This window comes from Schistocerca americana, chromosome 2 (genome assembly GCF_021461395.2).
Source record: "Schistocerca americana isolate TAMUIC-IGC-003095 chromosome 2, iqSchAmer2.1, whole genome shotgun sequence".
Classification (NCBI taxonomy): Eukaryota; Metazoa; Arthropoda; class Insecta; order Orthoptera; family Acrididae; genus Schistocerca; species Schistocerca americana.
This window is the reverse complement of record NC_060120.1, coordinates 207,993,446-208,014,319: the sequence shown is the minus strand read 5'-3', so window position 1 is coordinate 208,014,319 and position 20,874 is coordinate 207,993,446. Positions and strand designations below refer to the sequence as shown.

General features: G+C 39.4%; 1 protein-coding gene across 1 annotated transcript in view; it reads left to right on the top strand.

The window, feature by feature from the left end:
- Window positions 1-312: 312 nt before the first annotated feature.
- Window positions 313-20,874, top strand: part of LOC124593895 (juvenile hormone acid O-methyltransferase-like) — a 190,209-nt gene continuing 169,647 nt past the window's right edge. Inside the window, exon 1 of the mRNA XM_047132242.1 lies at window positions 313-428. Coding sequence (XP_046988198.1) covers window positions 366-428 — 63 coding nt within the window. The 5' untranslated portion in view covers window positions 313-365. The remainder of the gene's footprint in view (window positions 429-20,874) is intronic.

Genomic DNA, 20,874 nt, shown 5'->3' with positions numbered 1-20,874 from the left:
CACTGAATATACCGTTACATGTAATTTCATTTTTGTTCTCACATTTACAATGTTATCGTTCTCATAATGTGTTCGGCGTTGTGAACAGCAAGTTCAAGCCTGTTAATTTAACTTCGTTTGCATAATGTGAAATTAAAATCACCTTATTTTGTGTGGGTTTTTAGTATTATTGTCGTAAATTTTCACCACAAAATAGTTTTGTTGTAACTCGTTCATTTGATTCTTACAAAAATTCAGAAAGTCTTATGTATCCTCCACTGGGGCAACGCCACATAATACATTAATATTTTCACAGGCGCGCTGTCCAGAACATTCACAAGCTGTTGGTGCCTGGAGGAGAGGCTGTCTTCAGCATAATAGCTAACATGGTGTTTTACACAGCGTTTGAAGAAATGGCGAAAGACTCGCGTTGGGCGCGGTACATGCAGGTAACCCTTAGGTCTACCCGATATTCTCCTAAATCTTAGAAATACTTGGGAAATTATGTTTAATAATTCTAAAAATGCCCTACCTCAGGAGAAGTCAACTTGTTTAGCCTGCCACCCACTTTTGTTTCTGTGTTAGGTGTAAAATTTTCTAACCGTCCACCGATTACACAGTTAATATGATTTATGAAGTAGGGATAAGTTTACTTTACAAAATTTACAAAGCCAAGGTACATCAAGTTAAAACATACAATAGTCAGTCCCTTATTTTCCAAATTTTTCTTCAAAGCCTAATAAAAGTATTTTCAAAATCCCTACCGGCTACCGCCCACCACGAAAGCTGAAACGACCACTTGTGGGTGGGAGGGACCATGTTGGCCACCACTGCATTCTGCCTTTTCCTCAAACGAAACTAAAGTTACTAGCCACGGAGAATTTTCTTTTATAAATCTGAGGACTGTCGTACCCATTGCGATTGACTTTAAGATTCTCAGAGTTGTACAACGTTCTCGAGTACTCGACGTTTCGACCCCCTGCTGCGATCATCAACAGGAGTCTTCTGGTGTCCCGTGGTTAATGAGCAGGGCTAATCATAGCGCAGAGAGAGGCATCCGAGCACTCAGTCTTGCCGAGTTTCATGTACGATAAGAACCGGAAGATGCGGTATTACCGGCCAAGCTGATAACAATAAATTATACTGCACTATCCCTTGGAATATGGCTGAACTGGAATGCAATCACACTACTGTCTATGGCTCTACGTTGTCTAGGTGTCTGATTGCATCAGCCGGTTCTTGTTCAATTGATAATTCAAATGAACGCAGTTCCCTCAAACTGTACAAACAAATAAGTTACAATAAATTTTGTGGCCAATGCAAAGAGTTTGCAATAAATTTAAAAATTTATTTCGGCAGATCCCATAAACACTTTTTCCTGGTGCCTTTTGTCAGCTTCAACTGGTATTTAAAGCAAAATCGTGCACCAGATGTGCTTAAAAGGAAATGTGAAAGTCCATAGATCGTTTCGTGTACCTCCATACAACGTAGGTAACAATGTAAAATATCTAACTTGTGAGCGCTGATGCGTCAAGTAAGTCACTGTTCGACAGATACGAGGGCTTTTAGAAAAGTAATGCCTCCGAATTTTTAATTCTGTGCTCTATACTGGTAGAGGTACTAAAGGTCTGGCTTATTTCTCAGTCGACTGACGTAAGATGGTTTCGAATTGTAGCGTGTAAAATAGCGGTATGTACCGCAACTATGTCGGTGCGTAAGAAACAGTGTGTTGTAATGGAGTGTCTAACCGCAGACAACGTGCATCCAATTGAAATCCATAGAAGAATGAAAGCTATGTATGGTGATGATTGTATCGACATCACTAATGTCCGACGCGGGGCTGTTCGTGCTCGTAATGAAGCGAGTAAAAATCGTCGAAGGAGACCAAGAGGTGAATACAGTAAGTAGATTCAGAACCATGCAGCCTGCAGTATTTATTTGGTTATGAAGAGACTTGCACAGTATAGAATAGCATGGAGAGCTGCATCAAACCAGTCTTCGGACAGAAGGCCACAATAACAACAACCTCATTGTGAGTGACAGAGCACAATCTCTTTCCAAAGCTTAAAGAACAGCTTAGAAGACTTCGCTTTGATAGCGATGAAGCAGTGTAATTAGAGGTAAGGTTTTCGTTCCGTGGGAAAGTCAAGTAGTCTACAATGACTGATCAACAAACTGGCCTCTCGTTGGGGGAATGCCTTCGTCACCAAGGTGACTGCGTTGAGAAATAAGTCTATAGACATGAAAAATAATGAAGTGGATATTAATAAAGTTTGTTTTATTTAAAAAGTTTTGCGAGTTTTCGAATTAAAAAAGTTCGGAGTCATTCAAGTTCAGCACATCCTCGGAAATACGATTCTCGACTGAACTCAAGCCACAAACCTAGCGGGTATCCCGGGAGCAGTGATCAGTATTGAGGAATATGACAGGAGCGATCATTCGAAGCAACAATGCCCAGTAAGCAATGAATGTAAAATTCATGCTTTATGAGCTTTGAGCACCTGTTCATCTTCGATACTGTGAAACCAGTCGCACATCGACCATATAGTCTGCGACTTACGCAGAATCGTCACTGGAGAGTGGGACAAACTGGACCAGAGCAGGCTTGATAATCTCATCGAAGACGCATAAGCGAAGGTTTCAAGTCTGAACATATTAACGTCGGCCCAGGAATGCTGTGAAAAACCTCCAGTGGGAAGCAGAGGATTTTGTCCTTACATAAATGTCTGTGTGTTTGATTTGGTGATCTGAACACATCCCAAATGAAAACAATCGCATTCTTCAAGCCAATTTTTGTTTTCTGTCCCGTGAATTTCCAAATAAAAGGGCGATGCACAGCATTTGTTGTTGCGTATATTTTTCGAGAAAATAAATGCAGATGTTTCGAAGTGCTTGGGTGACAATTTGCCTATTCTTTCATTTCTCCAGAGAGTGGAGAATTCAGCGTACGTCCTTTGCCCAGAACATCTGCTATGAATTTCGCCTTGATCATTAATAATAAACTTTATCATCATTGCTTTTTCTCAGTTCTATTACAATATGTAGATTTTCTTTTAGTAAAACGGATTGCTCTTCATAACCTCACTTCGAGAGCCAAACTGCTGAGCAGACAGCTCTCACAACGCAAGCACTTTTGGCGCTGAGGTGTCTTCAAGAGCAACCACTCGTGACGGACGAGACTTGTTACATTAGTACAACGCCAGAGGTCCTGCAGTAGACTCACTTGTCACGAGTAGTCAATGGAGACAACAAAATCGTTCACGTAAAAGGGGCTTTAGACACACTCTGGCGAGACTTTCCAAATAACCAGTTCTTAGCAGCCGAATCTGCACTAGTATATCATTATGATTTCTACAGGGTGAGAATTATTGAACTATTTGAATAAAACGTAAATTAGGTACAAACTACGGCGTGCACACAATTTATTCAACATATGAACATCACTACAAAAATTCGGATTTAGATTACGACATGTTCGATATTGCAGCCGTCATTGGCGATGGTGTGGCGCAGACGAATAAGGAAATTCTGCATGACCCGCTGAAGTGTCGGAACAGCGGTGCTGTCGATGACCTCCTGAATGGCTGTTTGCAGCTCAGAGGTGGTTTTGGGGTTATTGCTGCAAACGTGTCATTAATATAGCCCCACAAAAAGATGTCGCATGTGTTCCGATCCAGAGGATATGGCGGCCAGTTGAGGCCCATGCAGTGGCTTCTGAGTACCTGTGAGCCATAATGTGTGTCCCCAAAGTGCTCTTCCAGAACATCAAACACTCTCTTGTTTCGATGGGGTCGAGCTCCGTCTCTCACGAACCATATCTTGTCGAAATGAGGGTCACTTTGTATAATGGAGATGGAATCATCTTCCAAAGCTGTCACGTGCCGTTCGGTAGTCACCGTGGCATCAACCATCAACGAATATCGAACCGACAATCCGTGACTGGACATTGTCCACCACAGAGTCACGTGCTGAGAGTGAAGAGACTTCTCGATCGCGAAATGCGGATTATCAGTCCCCCAAACGCGTTTATTTTGGTTACTGACGAACCCATCCAAATGAAGGTGGGCTTCGTTGCTAAGACAAACAACAATGCGCATGCTAATTCCCATCATGCTACGCAGCCAACAGTGCAGCAACAGTGCAGTTTCAACTTCCTAACGCAAACCATTCAGAGAAGCTATGACGATTTTATTTCATGTAGTTCAATAATTGCCCCCCCCCCCCCCCCCTGTATATCACTAAGGTCAGCTAAATTCTAATGCGCGCTTTTGCGCTGATTAATTCAAGATGTTACAATAAGATGTGAATGAAGTGTTTCTCGCTCTGGATATTTACACACTATCACAAGTAGACATAATTTAACTTTCTTTATTTGAACAAGTAAACTTCGAACACAAACAGTCACTGTTTCTGAAGCAGCGCAACAGAAGAAAATAAACGTTTTCCAGCGATTCTTCCTAGTATTGTGAAGGAAAGTTTCATCTCAAATAACTGTTCTTAAACGAAACCGGTATAGATTCTTGAGAGCTTAGATTACGTTCTCGTGAGCAATGAAAAGTCTGTCTTAGAAAACAAAGTGCGTATGCGAAGTTGTATCTCACGGGCAGTACGACTTGTCAACGGCGCGGAACACAAAGGCTCAGAGCGCAGGTCGCGGGTGACGTCCCATCTGAGGCTGTATCCAAATAGTGGTGTACTTTAGTCGCTGGCTGGCGAAGACAGAACTGGCTCTAGCCGGCTCCGTGCTGGGAGAAATACTCGCGCGGCGGAAGGTTATAATTTCCCTATTGGCTAGTGAAGCTGCAGGGAATGCAGCAACAGATACGTGTCTGGAGTGACGCCTGTTCTGCGCCCTCTAGCTGCTTACCGGGAGACCCTCTGTGGATTGAGCAAGATAGGCGGGAACCAGCATGACCGCAGGTGTTGGACTGACGATAACACGCTGAACAGAGATGCGTTGCGGGTTGGCGGCGAATCCGAGATAGACACCAGTTTACACGAAAGTTCTCCCATAAACGATAACAAATATAATTAGAATGACTGCACAGTCTCACTAAATTATTAAAACTGCCTAAAATTACTGCTAGGAAACCAAGAGGCGTATCATTCCAATGGTAAATTACGTCCTCTTTCTGCTAGCACAGACTTCTTGTAACTCATGCATCTGACTCCTTGATTGTTATTTTATAACGTTTCGTTAACAAGCTTTCTAAGATTTATCCGTTACCATTTTCTTCGCCTCAATGAATCTCTGTTAATTTTATATGCTACTGATACAATTATAATGAAATATTCGGCATGTGGAGTTCTTTAAGAGGATATATTATGGTTTTCTGAGCTTTTATGGTGCAGGAACACAAACACAAAAGTAAATCGCTTCGAATACGAGCATCACACATAATCAGATGACTAGTACACGGGCGTTCCAGCCACGTATATGTATGTGTCATGTAGTCCCATAAGTCCGCTTATTATCGAAAGTACGATCGCTTGGGATATCATGCAATATTTGTGACTGGAATGAAGATTTGTAGGTAGGGACGACGCACGTGCTACCTGGGACGGATGATCATCAACAGATTAAGAAATAAATAGAGCTGTGAACCAGGGACAAGACCTAGCTGTTCATATTTTAAAGTAACTACCTGGCAGAAAAATCTAATAGTAACTTCAGAAGTTATGCAGCTGTTGCAGTACCCCGTAACAAAATACTATCACAGAAAGGATTACAGATATCAGCCACATCTTTTTAAGAATTAATATTGAGAACTTGTTTCAAAAGTTCAGAGATGTAAAACAGTGCACCTCACGAATTGAAAAACGTGTTATCTTACGATTGCAGTATCAATGAGTCCCAACTGTAATGTTCTTGCACGAATATGTGGGTATCACAACTTCAAGGAGCACGAAATGGTATGACTGCATAGGTCAGTCATTTGTAAACTAGATGGCGGAATTCAGTTCATTGATAGGGTAATAGGAAAATGCAACCAGTCTACAGAGAAGTCTGTTTACGAAACTATTGTGTGACCCATCAGTAGTATAACTTGTGCCAGTTCGAGCACAACCTGCATTGTTGCCAGATTTCCCTCCCTTATGACAGTGTGCTCTTTTGCCAGGTATTCCCCTATCCCTACACCTCCACCTACTCCACCACCATCCCTTTTACCTCATATATGCCAATTGACAGGTCTATGACATCAGAATCCAAGATGGCAATCGAAGATGATGGACCTGGGAATACGAACACACTTGCTGGGTCACATTTCTTAGCTTGAAATTGGCGGGAAATGAAAAAAATCCTTGGTTTCTCCCACTCCTATGATATTACACTTCAGTTGCCCTACATTTAAGTCCATGTGTAATGTTATTAATCAACTGACGCCACTTCTGGGATAGGATAGGAGTTTTTATGCTTTTATTTACATAAATACCACGCTGTGGATGGCCTCTGCATGTCGGAAAGGCCGAAGTAGCAGGGTATACCGACACCGCCAGAGGGTTGGAGTGATGAGCACCAAACCCCACCCACTGGCTGGCTGATGACAGATGCCACACTCATACTACTGATTCAACTACCTAACGGAAAATGCAGAATAATAGCTCCAGTTTCCGCTACCAGCATGATATTGGCGATGGTGGAGCAGTCACAGCCGACCTAAGTTAAATTGTTCGGGAAATTTTGAAATGGAAGACGGTTACTTATACAAGAGCCGTTCAATAAGTATTGCATCACTTTTTTTCTGAAAACATGTTATTTTATTCAGGATTTCAATATACCGTATTATTCCTCTCTCTTTAGGCAACAAAACCCTATTTTCAGCGTAATCTCATTCAGTACAGTGGCTTTACGTCACCTTACTGGGAGGTCTGTATTCGTTGTTTTCAGAGCCAACGTCTTGCTGCATCAATAACCTCCGTATCAACCATGTACTGGTTCCTGCAGAGTACATGTTTCATTGGAAAAAACAAAGGGAAAGTGCGAGATTCGGGCTGTAGGGTTGATTAATACCTCAACAGGTAGACAAGTGTGTCAGCACTTCCGACAGAGACGCCCAGTTGTCCAGCGAGGTGTTTGCTTGTGAGCCGTCGATCACCTCGAGCGTGAGTGTTCGCATGTTTCAACACCGCAGAAGTAACAGCTGCGTGCAGGCTGCTGGCATGCGTTAGATCAGACAGATATACGTGACCATATTTCGATAATGATGGATGCCTTGCCCAGTGACTGACTGTGCGTTTGTTCACTGGCAGGATTAAGTAGACATTCTACAAGTGTCTATGAGTGTCTGCCATGCTCTGGTCTTCCACCAAAAGAAACTCTCTGCTGGGAACACACCTCTGTTACAGACGCCATTTTGAAGACTGTACATAGCGCCGCCACCGATGGGCGAGAATATTTCATGAAGTCCCACAACAAATTCCACATTTCTTTCCACCAAAAGTGACTGAGAAAAAAATGTGTTGGATTACGTGTTGAACAGCCACATTGAAAAATTGTGGGACTATTGGTCCTATGATTATATATCTAATTGAATTTTCGTAAAACTAAACCATGTTTATTTTTTAATTTCTGTTCCGGAATTCTTATTTTTGTTTCCCAATCTGTGCGACCGCTAAAACAGTCTTGACTGCATCTCATTTGTTTAAATACATTTTTTATTAATGTAAATGAAATACTTATTTCAATTGTGCAGTGAGTCATCTATTTTTGAAAAAAGATTAACCATTACTTACAACAATATTTCACTAATTGGCCTTTACTCAACATTTTTAACTACAATATTACATCGAAAAATAATGAATTATTTTGCCACACAGAAGCAACTTCCAATAGATGAGAATAGTTAAAAAAGTTAGAAAAATTTCTTCATTCGAAATATCCAAATATTCATATTAAGCCAGATGAAATTTTAAATAGAACTGTTACTGAGAGTAATGTAAAATTATGAATGGATATAAAAGAAGATAATATTGGAAGAGAGCTAGAATTTAATAATCAAATTATTGAAGCTAATAAAAAGACTGTTGCTAAAGATATTCCTAAAATTATTCCATTCGAATTAATTGATATAAATTTTAATTTGGTTGATGGAATGTTTGTTAAACATACTGATCGTTTTCGCAGAGAAACCAATATTATTGCTTCATTTAAACCAAATGCTTACTTTGGAAGACCAATAATTTATGAACCATATTATCCTGTAAATCTTCCTGTTCTAGATACCATTCAAGATTTGAAATTACTGTAAGTGATGAAAATGACAATTTGATTGATGTTAATTGTGCTTGTGCAACAGTTGTTCTTAAAATGTTTTAATAAATTTTATCCTTAATAAATCATGAACAAAATCGATTATCAGTTCTACTCATTCACTGCGAATGAGAAAAGTAAACATAATTTAAATGCACCCAACTAGGATACAGAGATTGAAATATATGTTCATGACTTCATTCAAATTATGCACAGTTATACATGAACTTAAGAATTGTTTTAGCTAACCCAGATAGATCAGAATCAGATAATCCAACATGTGATGGAAAATCCAATAAAAAATTAATCGATAAGTATGTGGCAAAACTGTTTGATTTTGTGAGCATAAAGAAAGGAAATGATATTTTATCTACAATCAAACATCCTTTTATTTCATCAGCAGCATTGTTATATTTGACTTCATGTGTTATGATAAAATAAGCTTATAAGGATAAACTAATAACGGAAAAATAAAGAGTATGAAAAATGAAGTACTTTATTCATTACTAATTCTTGGTGGATTTTTTATAGATTATAAAAAATTAGGTGGGAAGGAGATTTAACTGTAATTTTTACTAGGTCTTGTAGTTCTGAAGATGAAATTCTTAGATGGCCTGATTATAATGATGCTGGAGTTGAAACTAAAGATACACTTCCTAAGGAAGGAAAAATTCTAATAGAATCGATGGAAATTTGTGTAGTAATTGTTAAATATGAACCAACTCACAAGTTAGAACAATGAAAAAATATTCTGGAAAATCCATGAGTTCGGATATCTTTTCATGAAATAAAACTTGTAGCAGTTGCAGGATTGAGATGTAAGAAAAATTTCGAACTAGATATCACTAGTTACTAGAACTCTGGAGAATGTGATATAACTTATTTCGCATTTGTTACATTACAGACAAATCGTAAAAATAATCAGTTACTTGACTCTTCATTATTCGACCACGTTAACCTACCCTACAGAAAAAATGAAGAAACCTAATTTTCCCACAGGGAATGTGCAATACTAATCAACCAAATAGTTTTCTCAAAGTATACATTCCATTTCTCGATTTTAAACCACTTACACTACTCAAATCGGACACTGACATTTCTCCATATAACTTCATAAGAAACTGTCCTATCTATGCGATTAACATCATTCATAGAAAGAATATTGTAAGTTCACAGAAAACGAGTATGAAAGTTTGCTTGGAACGTTTAGTGAAAAATTTCTACAGATACACTTACTGAACGTTTTCAACTATATAAATGAATAAAAGATTAGAGAAAGTTTAAGAAATCTTTACATCATGTTTTCATTTCACTTTGAAATATTTTCAGAACGATAGAGATAATAAAAACTGAATAATGTTAATTAGAAAATGATTATTCATTGTATTTTTTTCTGAATAGTTCTTCTTATGTCGATGATTTTAGCATTTTGAATTTCCAAAATCGGTTAATATTTGCGTGAGATCGATGGACAGCACTGGCTGCAGGCCAAGCCTCCTTCAGTTGTCACTGGGAGCTTTCAACTCGTATATTATTCCGCAACGTGTGGCCTATAGATAAAGGTAATACTGACGTAGAGCAGTAATTTACGTCAGTGCAAACGAGGTCAAGCGTTTAGTGAATTTACGTCAGCATGACTTACGTAAAACATTCTCTCGTGCTGATATAAGCAGTTTATAACTTCATTCACAGATGGCGCTGATGGACTACACATTGAAAATAATAGTGGAACATGTTCCACTTTAAACACAAATTAATTATTTTACAATTGATTTCAGTATTTATACCATCATGTACAGTTGTGCTCACAAGTATCCGAACGACCTGAATTGCATTTCGCCTTATTCGCATGCAACCCACATAACGCAGCAGTCTAGCAGGTCCTCTAATCATTCCTCGGTACAGTCGTTTGACTATTGAAAATGGTTCCAACAAATCACCACTAGAAAACACTGCTCTGTATCGCAATAACTCAAGATGTAAAGTGAAACCAAGATACTACAAATGTCATTGAACCCTTTATCACAGATAAGACTGTCCTTAAGGCCTGTAAGCTCATATTTATTACAATAAATGACATACCTGAAATGCTACCACTCTCATTATTACTTCAGATAGGTAAAGCACGTAGTAAGTTCGTCCTATTCATGATTTCCTCTTCAAAGTAACATACCGTACTTATTGTTTAACACAAAATGACAACAAAGATTTAAGTTATTCACGAGCAGCTAGTTGAGAAAATGTATGAACTTCAAATGACAGGACGAACCGTCTCGTTCTGCATATGGATTCAAACCCAGGTCATGCAAACTAAACAAAGACTTCGTGACTGACGGAAACTAACAGTCATTCCTGACTAGGCATACAGAGAGCGATATACCTTGATTTTAGATAGTATCAGTTAGCAAATATCAACTTTAAATTACATAACGTAAACATTTTTAACGGACGCGAATTCCTACTCATCATCTATTTTCCTTTTTAACGAACTACGAGAGATGTTAAATATTGCTTCTTCACAAGTAACTTACTTGAAATGCCGTGAGGTAAAGCTTTGTGTGGGATAGGGATTCGAACCTAGAACCTAATCGGATTGTTATCGAAGCACAATCAACTGTGACATATCGGATTTTCTCGGCAGTAGCTAGATATTTTAATTGAAATGACTAGACGAAACATTAATTTTTTTCTTCCCAGGAAACCAACCTGGCACCTATCGCTGTTATATTCTACAGAAAACGAACGTTAAATATGGGTTTTTTACAACAGCAGCAACAGCAGAGGAATCTGCTGTTTTGAACAAACAACAAACTGTAGTCGATCTGTTTTGACATGAAGGGATCAAATTCCGAGTTAAGGGCGGTCTGAATTGCATCCCCAGTCAGAACCAATTTTATCGACATACAAAAGCTCAAATAAAATATGAAATAAGTGTCCTGTAATCCTACATGGCGTTTGTTCCGTCATTAGAAATAAATAATTAGTATAAGAAAGATTACTGCTGATAGAGTTTCTACATGACGCTACTCCTGACTTTATTGTGGTTCAATCTAACGTCTACTTGGTAGAGAAGGAATATCATGTTTAACGTGAATTGCAGACCACAATGCCATTATACCTTCTTCACTTGGCGTAGCCAGAAGACAACACAATCTGTCTCTACTTATCAAAACCCATAAGCAGAAGATGGAATCGAACCCAGACCAGAGGTATAGGTATAGGAGAAATGAAATAAAACTACCCATGATAACCTTACAACGAAACTCAGTTTCAATAAAACTGAGTATCTATACACAAGGGTGTCTTTATCTGCACGAATTAGTAAAATACTATTCACTTAGATTTCGATTGGGTTTGTGTTTGATTGGTATGCTGTGTCATACTCAAGTGGTATGCAAATGTGGTATTTCATAAATAAAGTTATGTATTCCTAGAAACCCAAAATTTGCTTGCCAGCGACGGAAAGTGGCGTTACCTGTTGTGCAGCATTGTACGTTTTTCACCATTGTACTATGAGCAGAAAGTATTTCCTTGCGATTTCCTTATCGATGTTTGATCTGACTGCTTGTAGCTCTTTCACAGAAGGGATAAAAACGTTAGAGTCAAGAGACTGAAACCGCAAACAATAACAGCCGCTTTTTTACAGCTCAGCACGTTATCATAGGGCTATGGAAGATGCATGTGTTTACGCTCCCTTTTACAAGGCCAATAGTGGCTAGAACTCATAAACCGCTATTTAAAGGACGAGATTAGTTGCGATTTTCACGTGCAACGACTTTCCTGGGCTTTCTCTTACCATCTGCTACGTGTTTGAATCTAAAATAAGGATTCAAATTTTTGTGCCTGAGCCACAATCGAACCCCACACATACCGTCCTTCTTTATAATTCACGAATACAACTTAAGTATCAATTGCTTAGTCACCAACAGTAAGATGTGTGCGTGTTTGACCAGAAATAACGACACCTAATGCGATTATTGGCAACACATGAACAGACATTAATAATGAACGTTAATTTTCACTACCAGGCCGGTGTGTACGTAATAGGGCTTGAAATGAAATTATGAATTTTTTTGTACTTCATCAGGATTCGGACCCACATTCTTACCTTTGGAGGAGATCTAGAGAAGATTGCAGTCTTGGGAAAAGGAACGAAATGATTGAACTATTCTGTTCCGAGAGATTCAGATCCTCGAAAGAGGAGATACGAATTCGAATCACAGTCCAGCACCAAATTTTTCAACGTCTCTAGTTCAATCGAGTGCCAGTAAAATAAGAGCCCTGTTCCTATAAATGCCTATCGGTTCAGCAAATAAAGCAAAATTTTCTAATGTAGGTAAGTTTACTGGTGACAGTATTTCTGTTTACCATGACTTCCGCCTATGTCATTTCCCAACGTAAAGCGCCTCCAACCACTTGGTAATGAAGGAACGTGATGTTTAATGCGGATTCCGGATTATAACGTCGTTCTCTTGATGCTACCAGTGGTAAAGTAAATCTGTTTGTTCCTCTTAAAAGTAAATGCCTGAACCCATGCGTTGCACCTGTCATAGTTCGTTCAGCCAGACCATTGTGGCCACATTGCCCAGCCCCAGCAGTGTGCTGTAACGGATGATGTGATTAGCTTATAAAATTAGTCGCTGTGGAAAAAATGCGAGTGTATTGAATGGTTAAGTAGAAGCAAGCTTCTGACGCGGAGATTATACTATTTTCATGTCAGCAGGATGTAAAGACTCTTCTAGGGATCATAGCCTCGATGTGAAGCCATTTTGAAATTTTCACTAATTCAGAAAATTTCTTGGTTCGAGAAAATCCACTGTGAAGTGTGAAGTTACCGGATAATTCGATTATTACCGTCATTATTACTATCATTTTCTTCATACCGCTGCTGGAACACATGTGCTTGAAGATAATTTAATGGCTTTTGGTCATTATAGAAGTAGCCGCCCAAGAAGAGGTTCTTTCCCTGTCTACGGAATCCTTTTCATGTTAATATCAAACATCAGCAATTACTCGTAGATTACATTAAAACTAAAGTAATTTATGAAGACGTTACTCGATAGCAAAAACGCGCTGCCTTTCTTCATTTACTTGCGCCTAGAAATGGCTGTCGAATACTGCGAAACTTAAATCCAAGGGATCTTACTGCCTTCCGATATACGTCGCTGTCAGTTCTTCCATATGATTTGGTCGACGTGACCTGTTACAAGTTGTATATGACAGAGACTGTTTTAGAAAATCAGTTGTTTTCCTTTGCAATAAACAGAAAGATTTTCATTCTAAGCTAACCAAGTTCAAAATTTAAGCAATATTAGTTCAAACTTAATATTCGCTTCTGTATTGTAGGAAAGTATTTCACAGTTGCAAACCCACATCCCACTCATTGACGTTACACTTAGTCGCTGACCATAAATTCTAGCTCAGAGTGACACTAGTTTAAGTAACCTAATGTAGCGAAGACTGTTTGCCAGTGCTCTCTCTCACCGGAAAATATGCAATTCACTGATTGGGCTCAGTACACTGTAACAGTAATTTCTGTGTGTATGCAATGCATACGGATTGTAGAATTTAGTGGTGTTCAGACTTCCACTTCTGTATACAATAAGCCTTACCTAAACGGGACCTTTATCATTACAGGCCCTGGGCAGTGCAACATCATACTGAAAATACTAATGTGCTTATACTGACGACCTCACTGTTCTTTTTAGCTGATTTTGTAATCATTTAACTAAAACAACATGACCTTGCAGTGGGAGACATTTTTCCCCCTTTTCCTTCTGTGAAATTTGTCAGCAAGCTTTTTGCTTTCCAACCAGCGAAATGAGAGTACGGCCAGTAAACGATTCACAAACCACGATTTAGTGCCTTTAAGACGGTTTCTTTAAACATTGTCGTAGCTGAAGGAATTTAGTTTCTTCGTAAATGGTCTTATGCAGCAACATTCACAGCTATCATAAATAGGAATAGGTCTTTGTCCAAGTATAAAGGTTCTAAAACGCAGCTTGTGTCAGGTTGATCTTTTCGTCTGATAGCACCGCTATCTACTACCTTTGTGTGTTATTTCTCGGTGTTCAAAAAGCAAAATATTATGCCTGCTCCCACGAGGTATTAGGACGAGGTCGCAAGAAGGCTAACGAATTATAATCAAAATGCACTGAGACGCCAATTTGGTGTTACGTCGACAGATATAGTTGGATATTATTGCCTGTATTACTGGCATCCAGTTGTCGTCTTCTCTTACCGAACTTTTCATATTAACCTGAACACAAGACACCGAGATAAATGTGTATATTCTCCGTGGCGAAACATCCCACATTTCAATCATCCTGATCCATTCATTACGTGTTTTGGCAGCAGTGAGTGATAGGAAATCTGTTGTGAGGTGACGAATAACAATAACAATGTTAGTAATAACAAATCCGTGATCAAGGGTGTTCACTGCATTACAGACAATAGTTAACGATTAACAAAGTAACCAAGAAAGGCTGAGTGTTTAATTGTCGCACGGCGTAGGTGCTCTAACCACTTTGTTACTGAATTCTGTTCTGATTGTTTGCAGAGAGAAAAGAAAGAACCCTGTATCCATACATTTCGCTAGTACAAAGAGATACTACCTATCAACTACCCTTGCTTTACATCACGAGACGAACATAGCGTCATCGAGCAGATATTTGAAATACATTTATATTTTCTCTCTCCGTCTCTCTGTCTCTCGCTCTCTTATTATTTTTCTTTTTATTTTCTGAGGAATGCTTTGAGAAGCGCGAGTAATAAGGAACTAGGCATATAATCTATTTACAGCTAATTTCATCAGGATGCATAACGCAAAAATACAACTTTTAAAATATTATTGCGTAATTCCAGTTATTGACAGTCTATTCGTGAGCTTGCTCGCATTCAGTGAGGCGAAACCTATCGCAGAAGCAAGCAAAACACAAATATTTCTTGCATCATGCGCAACACACAAACGATATCTCGCTGCACTGACGTGTTGTCCAGTATATTGCTCGGAAAATATATCTGATTCATGTTGCTAAATACAGCTCTATTAGATATCGATCAAGATGTGTACCTAGTGTATAAAAGTATACCTTGAAATACGCACAAAGGCACATAGAGCTATTCGATTGAAACATAGCCATGACCAAGATTGTAACTGGGCTCGACAGCATCGTCGTCTACCGCCTTGACAGCTCGAATGGTGACGGTGCTCGGACGGTTACTTACGTTAACTGGTATCAAAGCTACAGCATGAAAATACAAAAGTGTTAATAACCCGAAGATCATTAGCTTTGGAACCCATAGTAAAGTAAAACAGTCATCAGTCGGAAAATTGGTTTGTACACCACAGTACTTTAATAGGCACGGTCGTGTTGGAGGTTGTATGCCATTGCTTTCCTTCGACCTTTCAGTTGACTTACCTAGCCAGTCAATAGGGGAACCTACAGTTTAGAACCATAGTGCAACTCGGCATTTTTCACGTCAACAATCACTGCTGCCGCTGCGCGTAATGAATGGATCAGAATGACTGGAATGTGGTATGTTTCGTCACGGAGAATATGCACATTTCTCTCGGCGTCTTGTGTTCAGGGTAATATGAAAATCTCAGTAAGAGAAGAAGACAACGGGGTGCTGGCGATGCAGGCAATAATACTCAACTATTTCTGCCGAGTTAACAACATGACGACAGACTAATTGGCGTCTCAGTGTATTTTGACTATAATTCGTTAGTCTTCTTGCGACCTCGTTCTAATACCTCGTGGGAGTTGGCATAATATTTTGATTATTGAACACCGTGCAATAACACACAAAGATAGTAGATGGAAGTATAGAAAGAAACAATCAGACTCATTGGTGTGAATCCAGTTCATCATTAGAAGATTGAACAAGAGGGAAACATTACGAAAGCAATGAATATACTGCTTAGTATACATTATTTGTATAGATCTGAAGATGAAAAAGCGCAGATATGCACAGTGCCTGCATCTGTACTTTAGTTTCTGTCTTAATGGGCATGATTTTTAGTTTCTTCTCTTCTGAATTTTTAGATGAATTGATTATTACGTGGCACAGAATAATTAATTAACTGTGTTTCTTGTATCTTCCATTCACGCCAAAATTTTTCTGCATTCTCGTGCAATTCATGAAATTCTATTTGTATGTTCACAAGACTGCACATAGACGCAATCGATTTCGAGATGCAAAGTATTTGTTATCTTACTTTTCGTGACAGGTGGGCAAAGTTGATTTCCAGAGACTTTTTATTGTACTGAAATAATTTTTTGTCACAAAGTAACAAGGTAAGTGTTTCATTTGTATATATTTTGTGGGAAACTATAATCATGGTGGCAGATTACACACCTGAATGTTTCAAATAACTGGTAGGAGAAAACGCTGCATATTAACCGAACCCCACGCCTCATCTCCGTGTCCTCCTATGACACGAGCATGAGATTCTCCTCGCATACCACTACAGAGCTGTTCCTAGTACAGCTGAGAAATGGCAGCATCGTCACAAACATTTGGCAACACTGTCACAGTGCAATATCTTCAGCGTATGGTACTGAACTGACTCACTAAATTCACTTGATATTCCCTTTCCATTTGAATGACTCGTGTTATATAATCCTCATGTAAACTAATGCACTGAGACTAAAAATTCAATTTTTTGGCTAAAGAAGTGCTATTCATCACATAGTGACAACTTTTATTATCTTTCATGATGCGTTATGAGGTTGAGCGACCAATACCATGATGAGAATGGCGTGCTGGCAGCAGTGTGCCCATAGCCCTGTGGTACCGCCTTTGTCTGGTGTTGCAATGGCTCAATGAGTCGTCAGTTCTAACCATGGTAGGGGAGAGCGTATGCGAGCATCTTTTCTGATTTGTTTTATGGAGCTACGAATTTCCAAAAAAATGCTGTAACGAAATCAGAAGAATACCTTTACCCATCACGTCCTCTTGGTAGTTCGACTCAGTAAATTATGTTAATGGTGATAGATCTCGGCTTTCTGACTGCCAAGCTGCTTCACAATACAAGCGTCTCTGAAGAAATTCGAATCGACTGTCAACAATACGATTTTCCGTATTGTTCTTCACTTAAGACTCACCTGCCAGGATGATAAGTATGAAGGAAATGAATCTCTTTATTACTATAGGGCTTCTATGCTAAATTTCCACAGTAGCAATTAGCAACTCTCTGCAGACTTTGCTAACAGCGGCTCTAGGAATTTACTTTTTCTCCAGGTAGCTTCAAATATGGGCAATTTTGTCACCTTAAATACAAGTGAATATTTTAAATGTCACTTTTGTACAGCGTTCACTTCTTCATTAATGAATGTATGGACCTCAAAACAAGCAATTTGCCAGAGTAGCTGTAGAGCAGTTTCTGTAAGATATTGACACAATGTTTCGCATCCATTTACCATAGGGAATCAAAGAAAGAAACCAAACACATTACATTGCATTCACTTTCTGTGCCTTGACTAACACGCATGAATCCATGACAAAAATGGCTCTGAGCACTATGGGACTTAACAGCTATGGTCATCAGTCCCCTAGAACTTAGAACTACTTAAACCTAACTAACCTAAGGACATCACACAACACCCAGTCATCACGAGGCAGAGAAAATCCCTGACCCCGCCGGGAATCGAACCCGGGAGTCCGGGCGCGGGAAGCGAGAACGCTACCGCGCGACCACGAGCTGCGGACCCATGACAAGAATAAATAATTTGAAGAATCTCCTGTGAAAGGAAAAAGAACAGGATATGACACTTTAATTATAGTGCGCTGGTTCAAAAACAATGAAATTAATTTTGTGCCACATTGATGTATTGCATACTAGTGTAATAAAATACTCACAAAATAAAACCGGTTTTGTGTCTCCACTGCTATCGAGTGTGAAACACAAATCGTAGACAGATTCTATGGGTCACCACTCAACAACATTAAAGCATTTTACATCGTCGAGAGTGAGGAGTGGAGCAGACGTTGTTGGCAGAAGGCGAGGCAGCACAGTGCCTCAGCTCCTGCCAGTAGGCAGTAAACAGGTCCCAGAGAACTAGGACGCATGCGGTTTTCAGAGGCAGATGGTCGGCCAAGAAATCTCTAGCTAAAATATTGTTGAACCAAACTGTTATTACCAATGTGACAGAAACCGAAATATTTTGTAGATTCGCTTGAAATACACTCAGAGCTTCAGCACCGAGAGGAAAGGGGCGATAAGAATTTTGTTGATGTCCACTTTCGGTTGCCAGACCTCGTAGTAGCTAGTCTCGCGTTTTACCTCAAGACGGCGGTCGTAGACAAGAGTGATGTACTCAGACTGCAGTCAAGACTTCGTCCAGGAAGTGCCGCAGTCTACAATGTTGCCAGATCGAGCATATTGCCGGACATATAATTCTTAGGGGAGCACGACTGTATTGTCCACTTTACCTGAACAACTCGGCGGTCAGTTTTTTGTCTAAGGCTGTATCTACAGCTCATATTGCACAATGAAGACCCAGAAGAATTAAAAAAAAACTAAATTAGTTTATGAGAGCAACGGTAGCTACAGCGTTCGAAGTATTCATAGTATTGTATACATGTCAGTAAATGCCTTCCAATACCCACTTAAGGAAGACAACGAAACACAGTCTAGCTTCAATATTATAAATACGCCTCAGTTTTTGGATGAACTCAGACTTAGGTTGATAATCATTTTGAATATTTAGCAGTACTGTATCCATTGGTGTTAAACTCATTTTCAACCAACGGTTCCCACAGCTACAAGAACACTACCTGTGATACCTCTTATACAAAATACTTACGCAGTGCTATCAGATGAAAAGATCAACCTGACACATGCTGTGGGAATTTTGTTTAATAACCTTTGTACCTGAATAAAGAGATTTTCCTATTGTAGATATCTATGAACGTTGCTGCATAAGACGATTAACGAATAAAACTAAATTCCATCAGCTACGACAATGTTTGAAGAAATCGTCTTAACGGCACTAAATTGTGGTTTGTGAATCGTTTACTGGTCTTACTCTGCCGCATTTCGCTGGTTGGAAGGTAAAAAGCTGGCTGACAAATTTCACAGAAGGAAAAGGGGCAAAAATGTCTCCCACTGCAAGGTCATGTTGTTTTATTTAAACGATTACAAAATCAGCTAAAACGAACAGTGAGGTTGTCAGTATAAGCATATTATTGTTCTCAGTATGATGTTGCACTGCCCAGGCCGGCTGAAGTGGCCTTGCGGCTCTAGGCGCTGCAATCTGGAACCGCGAGACCGCTACGGTCGCAGGTTCGAATCCTTCCTCGGGCATGGATGTGTGTTATGTCCTTAGGTTAGTAAGGTTTAACTAGTTCTACGTTCTAGGGGACTAATGACCTCAGAAGTTGAGTACCATAATGCTCAGAGCCCTTTGTACCATTTTTTTGCAGTGCCCAGGGCCTGTAATGATAAAGGGCCTGTTTACATAGGGCATATTGTATACAGAACTGGAAGCCAGAACACCACTAATTTATACAATCCGTATGCATTGCATACACCCAGAAATTACTGTTACAGTATACTGAGCCCAATCAGTGAATTGCATATTTTCCGGGTGGAGAAAGAACAGTGGCAAACAGTCTTCGCTACATTAGGTTACTTAAACTGGTGTCACTCTGAGCTAGAATTTATGGTCAGCGACTAAGTGTAACTTCAATGAGTCGGATGTGGGTTTTGCAACTGTGAAATACTTCCCTACATTACAGAAGTGAATATTAAATTTGAACTAATATTGCGAAAATTTTGAACTTGGTTAGCTTAGAATGAAAATCTTTCTGTTTATTGCAAAGGAAAACTATTGATTTTCTGAAACACTCTCTGTCATATACAACTTGTCACATCGACCAAATCATATGGAAGAACTGACAGCGACGTATATCGGAAGGCAGTAATGGCTCTTAGTTTCGCAGTATTCGACAGCCATTTCTAGGTGCAAGTAAATGAAGAAAGGCAGCGCGTTTTTGCTATCGAGTAACGTCTTCATAAATTTAGTTTTAATGTAATCAACGAGTAATTGCTGATATTTGATATCAACATGAAAAGGATTCCGTAGACAGGGAACTACTTCTATAATGACCAAAAGCCATTAAATAATCTTCAAACACATGTGTTCCAGCAGCGGTATGAAGAAAATGATAGTAATAATGACGGTAATAATCGAATTATCCGGTAACTTCACACTTCACAGTGGATTTTCTCGAACTAAGACATTTGCTGAATTAGTGAAAATTTCAAAATGGCTTCACATCGAGGCTGTGATGCCTAGAAGAGTCTTTACATCCGGCTGACATGAGAATAGCATAATCTCCGCGTTAGAAGCTTGCTTCTACTTAACCATTCAATACACTCGCATTTTTCCCACAGTGACTAATTTTGTAAGCTAATCACATCATCCGTTACAGCACACTGCTGGGGCTGGGAAATGTGGCCACAATGGTCTGGCTGAACGAACTATGACAGGTGCAACGCATGGGTTCAGGCTTTTACTTTTAAGAGGAACAAACAGATTTACTTTACCACTGGTAGCATCAAGAGAACGACGTTATAATCCGGAATCCGCATTGAGCATCACGTTCCTTCATTACCAACTGGGTGGAGGCGCTTT